This window comes from Carassius carassius, chromosome 1 (assembly GCF_963082965.1).
Source record: "Carassius carassius chromosome 1, fCarCar2.1, whole genome shotgun sequence".
Lineage (NCBI taxonomy): Eukaryota > Metazoa > Chordata > Actinopteri > Cypriniformes > Cyprinidae > Carassius > Carassius carassius.
In genome coordinates, this window is record NC_081755.1 from 27,482,863 (window position 1) to 27,493,352 (window position 10,490).

The window sequence follows — 10,490 nt, forward strand, 5'->3', positions numbered from 1 at the left end:
TGCCCTAATTTAACTGAGCTATTTCCCCCAGCATACAACGTTTTCATCGCATTACAAAAAAAAAGGCCCGAAACCAAAACGCTCTAAACAGAAGAAAATGAAAGGATGCTCAATTGTGTCAAAAGTTTTGAAGAAATCCAAAAACAGAATTAAACTATCGTCCTCAATAAGTTCAGAGTAATCAATGAGATCAAAAACCAGTCTGATATTATTAAAGATATGACGATCTTTCATAAAACCTGACTGATTTTCATCAATAATGGAGTTCAAAACCAATTTAAAACGATTAGAGAAAATAAGAGCAAACAATTTATAGTCATTATTAAGAAAGCTAACAGGTCTCCAATTGTCTAAGAGAAGAATGTCCTTTTTAGGTTTAGGTATTAAACAAATGACACCTTGCTTCATACTAACAGAAAGCTCAGAGCAGTTTAAACTCTCTGTATACACTTGCAGGAGGAATGGAGATAACAGCTCAGAATATAACTTATAAAATTCAGCCGTTATCCCATCACTACCAGGCGACTTGTTCATTTTTAACTGTGAAACTGAGTCCTTAACCTCATCGATAGAAATTGGCGAATCGCATAAAATTTGATCATGACTAATAGTCCTAACATTACCAAGATGTTTACTAAAACTATCCAAATCGGCTAGATTAAATTTAGAATGATACAAATTAGAGTAAAATTTGTAGCAAAATAGGGAAATTTCTTTAAGATTTTCTGAGACAACCCCTCCAATATTTAATTGAGAAATAGAATTGTTTAGCCCTATTTTTCTCAAGCTTAAAAAAATAGGAAGACATTTGTTCTCCATGCTCAAGCCACCTTTGCCTTGATCTAATAAAAGCACCTTCTGCTCTTAATTTATACAAATCATCCAACTTAATTTGTAAATCAACTAAATGAGTTCTTTGACTATCGGACAAATTTTCAGGCAAGATCTTGGTAATAGAAGAGATTTCACTAACAATTTTAACTTCTTCGAGACGTTTTAATTTAGCCAAATTACCACTATACTTTCTGAGGTATTTCCCAATTTCATGTTTTAACAATTCCCAATTTAAACCAAAATAATTTTCTTGTTTAGCTTTGCTCCAATAAAAGCCAATAAGTCTTCCCAGCTCTGACTTAACCTCTTTATGATTAAGTAACGAACTATTCATTTTCCAATAAGAGGAGCCTTTGATAAATCTAGCTTCAGGAGAAAACATAAATTTAATAGAGACAGCCTTATGATCTGTTAATGGCGTTGTAGAAATATCAACAGAAATATGATCTCTCGGGCGGACTCGATTTCTCATGACACCGGCTCTTAATTCACGCGGACCAGAACCGGAACTAGCCGAACCATCCGAAGCTCCAGTCATCCACTCCTCAGCAACACAGCGGTAACTTAAACTCAAATGAAGTAATATTAATAGATGCTGATACTGCACAACACCAACTAAATTGTGTGCACTTCAATCAGTCAGTGATGTACTACAACTCAAATAAATATCTTAATGAAAAATAAACCGTGTTTGAGTCTTATTGCCAAATAAATATATGAACAGAAACTAGTGAGAGAATAAAACGAAATACTAAAGAATGTGCAGGATAAATTACAAGAACATATGAATAATAAGTGTTTGTATGCATGTGCGTGCGCAACATTACCGCTCACTGATGTGTGGCTGCATCGGGGCCACCATAATATCAGTAATTGAACTGTTTAGAAATTGCTTTTTCTCTAAAGCACAACCATTTTGTAATCCACATTCATTTCCAAGGTTCTTATTGAGAGCTGCATTAGAGTGGTGCATCTATACCAAAAAGAAAAGAGTCATGAGCATCTGTCATAACCAGATTATCATGAGGTCATTGCAGTGATGCTGCACATGTGTTTTTACTGTTTTTTTGTGGTCATGGAAATGTTTCAAGTAATATAATTGGGGCAGAAGGCAAGTGAGAACTTTATTAAAACAAATCGTTAAACGTCGTTGAGCACCTGCCCCTTTGCCCCTTGGTGCCCAAAGTGCCCTTTTGTCAAAATATTTTGTATATATTTTATACAATCACAGCGGTGTGATTAGATAGTTCAGTGCACAGCATCAGCTTCTAAATTCAAATCTGCTTTTGCTAGCTGGCGCTAAGCCAGAGACAGACTGCGTTCGTACAACGATTCATGATAACCAATCAGAAACGATTCTGTTGCGCTTATGAATGCAATGGCCAATCAGAGACGTGCAGAAAGAGTCATCACTGAAACGCGGTGTTTTGTTCACTTGCTCGCTGGCTGAATTATTTAGCGAATTCTCTCATCAGAAACAACAAAAAGTGCAGATGTGCATAATGTAATCTAAAGTGCTTCAGTGATTTTAATGGGAGTCTTTGAGAGTGCCTGAACTCTGGCTAGACTGAATGAAAATGTTCTTTGATAATGTAAATGTTCTTTACTCTCTGTAAAATGAAAGTGTTAAAATAAGTAACTTACAATATTTGCAATATTGCAAATTCAGTTTGTTTTAAAAATATTTTATGGCATGATATGGCATTTAAGTAAAAAGTCTGGTTTTTATGTGTAGTTAATAGATTACACTACTTTTCCATTTATTGATCAAATAACAATCATTTGTTGACTTGAAGTCAATCGTTCATTCATTATCTGGCTCAGCTCGGTGTTCATCTTCAGTTCTCTCTTCACAGCAGTTCAGTCAGTGTACTGTTTGAGTAAATGAATTACTCCGGGATATTGGTTTGTTTGAACTCAGAGGGAGTGTCAGCCACATTAAAAAAGTTAACAGTCATTTGTGGATTAATGTTTATTGGAGACGCGAACCGTTTCAAACGATTCAGTTCGATTGGGTGAACTGGTTCAAGAAGATCCGGTTACATCAAGTGATTCGTTCACGAACTGGATATCACAAACTGCAGTGAACGCGCTCACAACAGACCGGAAGAGAAGACAATTCTGAATAAAGTCATAGTTTTTGCTATTTTTGGACCAAAATGTATTTTTGATGCTTCAAAATATTCTAACTGACCCTCTGATGTCACATGGACTACTTTGATGATGTTTTTCTTACCTTTCTGGACATGAACATTATACTGTACACACAGTTTCAATAAAGGGACTGAGAGCTCTCGGACTAAATCTGAAATATCTTAAACTGTGTTACGAAGATGAACGGAGGTCTTACGGGTTTGGAACGACATGAGGGTGAGTTATTAATTACATAATTTTGATAATTGGATGAACTAACCCTTTAACCTACAAATGCTTTGTAATTTTGTGATTCATAGTAATTTCCCTTTTCTCTTATTAGCAAACTGATGAGCAAGAGGTGGTGAAGAGGATGAATTTTGGACTCTTGGTGATCACAGAGGAGAACCCTGCAAACCTCATCCCAAAGGAAATTATTGATGTGGCTGTGGTGTTAGAGGAGCAGTTTTTGCTTGAGTTCAAGCAAAGAGGACGTGTCAAATGCCTTTGCTGTTCTAATGGGGCTTTTTTATGCCCTTATCACTTAATATCACTTATTAAGTGATAATATCAATATCACTTACCCCAAGAAGGTCAAATATACATTTGAAGTACTCTAAAAAGTGCTGATGAAAATTGGTGGCGAGACATGTTCGGCCAGAGTTACGGAGTAAATTGTTACTCACGCTCATGTCGTTCCAAACCTGCAAGACATTCATTCGTCTCTGGAATATAAATTAAGATATTTTTAATGAAATCTGAGAGTTTTTTTGTTCATCCATTGACCACCTATGCAGCTACCACTTTCAAGCCCCAGTAAAGTAATAAAGACATCATTTAATACATGCTTTGTTTGCGGAAAAATATAAATATTTATAAAATATTAATTATCAATCTCCAACGCATGTTCACGTTTTCAACAAAGCACTCACATCACTTCATAAACTTGAGGTTAATCCACTGGAGTCACGTGGATTACTTAAAAAAAAACTCCTAGATTTCATTAAAAATATCTTAATTTGTGTTCCAGAGATGAATGAATGTCTTGCCGGTTTTGAAAGACATGAGGGTGAGTAATGACAAATTACATTTTGGGTGAACTAACCCTTTTAATGCTTTTTAATGTTAGTTGAGATTTGTTATGAATAGTGAAAGATATTTTATGTTTTCAACAGTTTTCTCATTTCATTCACTCTATGAGGTTGTGCATACTCCATACTCATTTTTGTTTTGTTGAGCAGACAAAATATTGTTTTGAGCTAATTATTTTCATGTGTCATGTTCATGAATTTGATTTTTTTCTTAATTCTATTGCACTTAATTCAAGCTGATGTTAATGTCATTACACTGACAAATTGTTATTCTCACGTTTGACATTTATCAAAAGCTTGTATCCTGTTGCTTTAATGTGTTTTAATGTTTTTATTCAAGGAACAATTAATTCTACTCATTTATATAAAGTATAACTTAAATTCAATGAATTTATATTTTTGTAAATGTTATAATAAATGTTAAAGATATGGTTTATCTGTGCTCCGTTATTCCAGAATAATTTGTTTTAACAAAGAAGCTTTTGTCATGTTAAATTGAGTTGAAGTTGATTCAACTAATAATTTTAAGGCAACCGTGTAAACTTATTGACTAGTTGTTACAACAAACTATCCCCCGGTTTCACAGACAAGGCTTAAGCTTAGTCCTAGACTAAAATGCAAGTTGTTTTAAGTTGTTTCAAATGAAAGAAACTTGTATTGATTGATCTTAATATATCAGTGCCTTTGTTTTGTCTCAAGATGCACACCAGTAATGTTTTTTTCTAAGGCATGTTTATAAAAATTACTTAAATGTCCTAATTGAACTATGGCCTAATCCTGGTTTAGGCTAAGCCCTGTCTATGAAACCAGGCCTATATGTATTTAAGTTTAAGTTAAGTGAACTTAACATAGTTTGTTCATATAATATTAAGTTAAGTTGAGTGAACTTAAAAGTTTGTTCAAATAATATTAAATTAAGTTGAGTGAACTTTTAAGTTCATATAATATTAAATTAAGTTGAGTGAACTTAAAATAGTTTGTTCATATAATATTAAATTAAGTTGAGTGAACTTAAAATAGTTTGTTCATTAAATTAAGTTGAGTGAACTTAAAATATTTTGTTAAATTAAGTTGAGTGAACTTAAAATATTTTGTTCATATAATATTAAATTAAGTTGAGTGAACTTAAAATATTTTGTTCATATAATATTAAATTAAGTTGAGTGAACTTAAAATATTTAGTTCATATAATATTAAATTAAGTTGAGTGAACTTAAAATATTTAGTTCATATAATATTAAATTAAGTTGAGTGAACTTAAAATAGTTTGTTCACTAAATTGAGTGAACTTAAAATAGTTTGTTCATATAATATTAAATTAAGTTGAGTTAACTTAAAATAGTTTGTTCATATAATATTAAATTAAGTTGAGTTAACTTAAAATAGTTTGTTCATATAATATTAAATTAAGTTGAGTGAACTTAAAATAGTTTGTTCATTAAATTGAGTGAACTTAAAATAGTTTGTTCATATAATATTAAATTAAGTTGAGTTAACTTAAAATAGTTTGTTCATATAATATTAAATTAAGTTGAGTGAACTTAAAATAGTTTGTTCATTAAATTGAGTGAACTTAAAATAGTTTGTTCATTAAATTGAGTGAACTTAAAATAGTTTGTTCATATATTTTTAAATTAAGTTGAGTGAACTTAAAATATTTTGTTCATATAATATTAAATTAAGTTGAGTGAACTTAAAATAGTTTGTTCATATATTTTTAAATTAAGTTGAGTGAACTTAAAATATTTTGTTCATATAATATTAAATTAAGTTGAGTGAACTTAAAATAGTTTGTTCATTAAATTAAGTTGAGTGAACTTAAAATAGTTTGTTCATATAATATTAAATTAAGTTGAGTGAACTTAAAATAGTTTGTTCATTAAATTGAGTGAACTTAAAATAGTTTGTTCATATAATTTTAAATTAAGTTGAGTGAACTTAAAATAGTTTGTTCATATATTTTTAAATTAAGTTGAGTGAACTTAAAATAGTTTGTTCATATAATATTAAATTAAGTTGAGTGAACTTAAAATAGTTTGTTCATTAAATTAAGTTGAGTGAACTTAAAATAGTTTGTTCATATAATATTAAATTAAGTTGAGTGAACTTAAAATAGTTTGTTCATATAATATTAAATTAAGTTGAGTGAACTTAAAATAGTTTGTTCATATAATATTAAATTAAGTTGAGTGAACTTAAAATAGTTTGTTCATATAATATTAAATTAAGTTGAGTGAACTTAAAATAGTTTGTTCATATAATATTAAATTAAGTTGAGTGAACTTAAAATAGTTTGTTCATTAAATTGAGTGAACTTAAAATAGTTTGTTCATATAATATTAAATTAAGTTGAGTGAACTTAAAATAGTTTGTTCATATAATTTTAAATTAAGTTGAGTGAACTTAAAATAGTTTGTTCATATATTTTTAAATTAAGTTGAGTGAACTTAAAATATTTTGTTCATATAATATTAAATTAAGTTGAGTGAACTTAAAATAGTTTGTTCATATATTTTTAAATTAAGTTGAGTGAACTTAAAATAGTTTGTTCATTAAATTAAGTTGAGTGAACTTAAAATAGTTTGTTCATATAATATTAAATTAAGTTGAGTGAACTTAAAATAGTTTGTTCATATAATATTAAATTAAGTTGAGTGAACTTAAAATAGTTTGTTCATTAAATTAAGTTGAGTGAACTTAAAATAGTTTGTTCATATAATATTAAATTAAGTTGAGTGAACTTAAAATAGTTTGTTCATATAATATTAAATTAAGTTGAGTGAACTTAAAATAGTTTGTTCATATAATATTAAATTAAGTTGAGTTAACTTAAAATAGTTTGTTCATATAATATTAAATTAAGTTGAGTGAACTTAAAATAGTTTGTTCATTAAATTGAGTGAACTTAAAATAGTTTGTTCATATAATATTAAATTAAGTTGAGTTAACTTAAAATATTTTGTTCATATAATATTAAATTAAGTTGAGTGAACTGAAAATAGTTTGTTCATATATTTTTAAAACTATAAAGAAGCTGTTTTCTCTTATTCCTCCTTCACTCTCTGTTCTTTTCTGGCGCGTGAAGCCATCAGTCTGAAGTAGAGAGAGGGCCACAGTGTGCACAGATAGATGGCTGCAGTAGGCAGCAGTCCAGCCAGTACAACGTCTTTCTGTTTGTGACAGACAGCTGTCAGAACAGCACGTGCCACGTCCACCGGATCCGACCCCTTCGCTGTGGTTTTATCCATTACTTCAGACACACACAAAATGCAACGTATCAATAATATAAAAAATTGGTATATTTATGATACTCGTTTTCCAAATCATCTTTTAGAACTCAGAATGTTGACAAGAACAACAGGCTCTCACCTCCATATTTCGAGCCGTCCCCTGTGACTGCATTGATGGACAGGTTGGTTCTGATGTAACCAGGGCTGATGACGGAAACGTGCAGGCCCAACCGCTCGATCTCTGCCCTCAAACAGTCAAAGTAGGCCTGAGTTGCGTGGTTAGATGCAGAATCTGACAGGAAAAGAAACGTTTCAGATATGCAAGCAAGGTACTGAATCACGTTATACTGTTAAAATCATTGAATTCCCTTGAGATGCCTTCTTTTGTGAACGTATACTCACATGCAGATCTGTACGGTATGGAGATCTTTCCCTGCACACTGCTGATGACAACAATATGACCACTGCGTCTATTCACCATCGAAGGCAGAATGGCTGGATGGAATAAATTTTTTTATTAGAATAATTAAAATTAGAATAAAAATCTACATAATGTCATACAGTCAAACCAACAATTATTCAGACACCAGATATAATTTTGATATATACATATCAATATATATATATATATATCAAAATATACATATACATTTTTTTTTTTACTAGTGGGTGCAAGACACTGTTCATTTATGTAAATGAGGAAAGCAAAATAAAGTAAACTGTGACATACCAAAAATAATGTATGATTGATAAATTGATTTTAATTTGGGATTAAAAATTATTCAGACACTTTGAGTGTTTTTCTTAATTGTTAATGCGACATATTTACACTACAGACTGAACAAAATGACACATCTTTCTATCAAAGTTATCTGACATTATCAAGATGAATTTGTTCTGACACAGTTTAACTCTGAGTTCTTGTCATATTTTATTACCATCTTCTAAACTATAGCAAATAAACTGTTATAATGTGAGAAATGTTGAAGGTCTCTGAATAAATTTTTGTTTGACTGTGTATAATGTGATGCATACTAAGTTACAGCACATTATATATATGCCTACAATTTTGTATTTTTTCAAATTTAATATTATTTCTACATTAATATACATACACTATGGTTTAAAAATTGTTGACCGTTAACTTATTTATACATTTATTTGTAAGATACTGTATATTCAGCAATGACGCAGGAAAATGTTTAAAGGTGACAGTAGTGTTACAAAAGATTTTATTTTCAAATGCTGGTTTTTAACTCTCTATCATTTGTAGTACCACGGTTTACACAAAAAATATTAAGCAGAACAGCTGTTTTCAGCACATCGGACATAAAAGAATGATTTCTGAAGGATCACGTGACACTGAAAAATAAACTAGAGTAATTGCATTACATTCACAAGACTAAATTACAATTTAAAATCTATGCAAATAGAAAGCGATTATTTTAAACTGTAATAATGTGTCACAGCATTACTGTTTTAACTGTATTTTAATCAAATAAATGCAGCCTTGGTGAGTTACTGTATGAACAGATAAATAATTGTTGCGCTGACCCACTAACCTTGTGTGAGAGCAACAGGACCGAAGTAGTTAGTCTCCATGACATCTCGCTGCACTGATACATGGGTGTCCAGGATCTTGCCACGGTAGCTAATGCCTGCATTGTTGATGAGGACATCGACATAACCGTGGCACTTCAAAATCTCCTCCGCGGCGCTGGAAACCACAGATGTGTTGGAGAGGTCAAAGGTGACAGTGCAGGGAGTGTAAGTCTGAAAAATAAAGAGCATATATCTGTCGAGTGAAGAGACTAGACATATGTATGCTTGCATAGATTTCCCTAGGTATATAACACCATATATTTCTCATAAAGATTTAAAGATTAAATTAGTCTTAACTTTGACTGGACAGTCTGAACTGGCAAGACATGTTTTCACCTGTATCGCACTGTTTTTGTTTCCCAGCTCCTCCACGACCTCCTGCAGTCTCTTCTGGTCCCGTCCGCACAGGATCAGCCGAGCCCCCGCCGCATGGAAGACCCGCGCACACTCTGAGGCACAACAGACAGACTGAGAATATGAAAACAATGATGCAGTAGAGTCAAATGCCACTGATCAGACATTGTGATCGCGTAATAAGTGAGTTTATGCTTATGTAACCTTTGCCCAGGCCTGAACTGGCTCCAGTGATCACCACCACTTTGTCCTGTACACTCTGCCTGTGTCTCAGTCTCTGGATCACTTTCAGCAAAACCAGCAGCCCCACAGTCCCAGCTGCCAGTGGCCCAACGCCTAAACCTAACACACGCTCCATGTGTCACTCTGAACACACATGCAGAGACATGCATTTATTTATTCACATATATTAAAACTAAATGTAACATAGCAGCATTCTGTAAAAACACCATCGAAATATTTGTATTGGGGTGTAAGGTGAAAACCTAAAAAAGGTGACCAGTTGAGCACTTAAAATACCTTTGCCTTACACATTAAAAGAAATTAAAGAGACAAACAGAACACACACACACTCCAAAAATTATTGAATTGAAATAAATATTTTTAAAAATTAAGTGAAATAAAGCTAAAATAAAAATAAGATAATTTAAATATTTAAAATTGAATATAAAATCACTAGTATGTTTTTAACTAAAATGAAAGCTGAAACAAAAACAAGTGAGTTCAAAATATTAATAAATACTATATAATGCAACTACTGAAAAAGTGGTCAGGTGTCCAATGTATTGTTAAAACATCAGTCTGTTCGATAATACAGAGTAACGTACTCACTGATTTAATGTTACTGTACGTTACACTAATTAATCCACAGCAGCTATCTTAAGTATCAAGTCACGTATAAACGTAACGTTTCAGTGCACTATGCAACTGAGCTTATATATCCACAAAACAATCTTAATAGCTCTAATAGTCAGAATCTCTAAGGCCGTTGTATCGGCATGTTTTGTAAACAAATTACCTACCGTAAACTAAGACCTATGTGATTGAATGGAGAATCCGGAACTCAACAGCATCACGTGATCTCGGCCATCCAATAGAATTCCGAAGGGGCGAATCAATCACGCCCTCTACTGAAGCCAGCAAGCAAACACATCACAACAACGGACAGGATAAAAGACAATTAAGATAGACACCTGTGGTCTTTTAGGTTACAGCTATATTTCAGTACATAAACTAAATGAAAACG

At 31.8% G+C, this 10,490-nt stretch overlaps 1 protein-coding gene across 2 annotated transcripts; it reads right to left on the reverse strand.

Annotated features, from left to right (window-relative positions):
- Positions 1–7,090: 7,090 nt before the first annotated feature.
- Positions 7,091–10,397, reverse strand: LOC132115578 (dehydrogenase/reductase SDR family member 7B-like). 2 transcript variants are annotated; one of them, XM_059524033.1, is made up of 7 exons: positions 10,267–10,397; positions 9,449–9,610; positions 9,227–9,339; positions 8,851–9,061; positions 7,691–7,783; positions 7,428–7,580; positions 7,091–7,308 (listed from the first exon to the last, which is right to left on the reverse strand). In XM_059524033.1, exons 2-7 carry the CDS (start codon positions 9,600–9,602, stop codon positions 7,103–7,105), a joined length of 930 nt encoding a protein of 309 aa, XP_059380016.1. In that variant the 5' UTR covers positions 9,603–9,610; positions 10,267–10,397; the 3' UTR covers positions 7,091–7,102. The 2 variants fall into 2 exon arrangements, with proteins under 2 accessions (XP_059380016.1, XP_059380070.1); XM_059524087.1 differs by lacking the exon at positions 10,267–10,397 and adding an exon at positions 10,040–10,260.
- Between the last annotated feature and the right edge of the window lie 93 nt (positions 10,398–10,490).

Excerpts from the sequence above, each read along its gene's own strand:
- LOC132115578 (XM_059524033.1), bottom strand. The coding sequence starts at position 9,602 with ATGGAGCGTGTGTTAGGTTTAGGCGTTGGGCCACTGGCAGCTGGGACT. Across the intron at positions 7,784-8,850 it reads TCCTGTTGCTCTCACACAAG|CCATTCTGCCTTCGATGGTG; the intron begins GTTAGTGGGTCA and ends TATTCCATCCAG. Across the intron at positions 7,581-7,690 it reads CATACCGTACAGATCTGCAT|ATTCTGCATCTAACCACGCA; the intron begins GTGAGTATACGT and ends TTTTCCTGTCAG.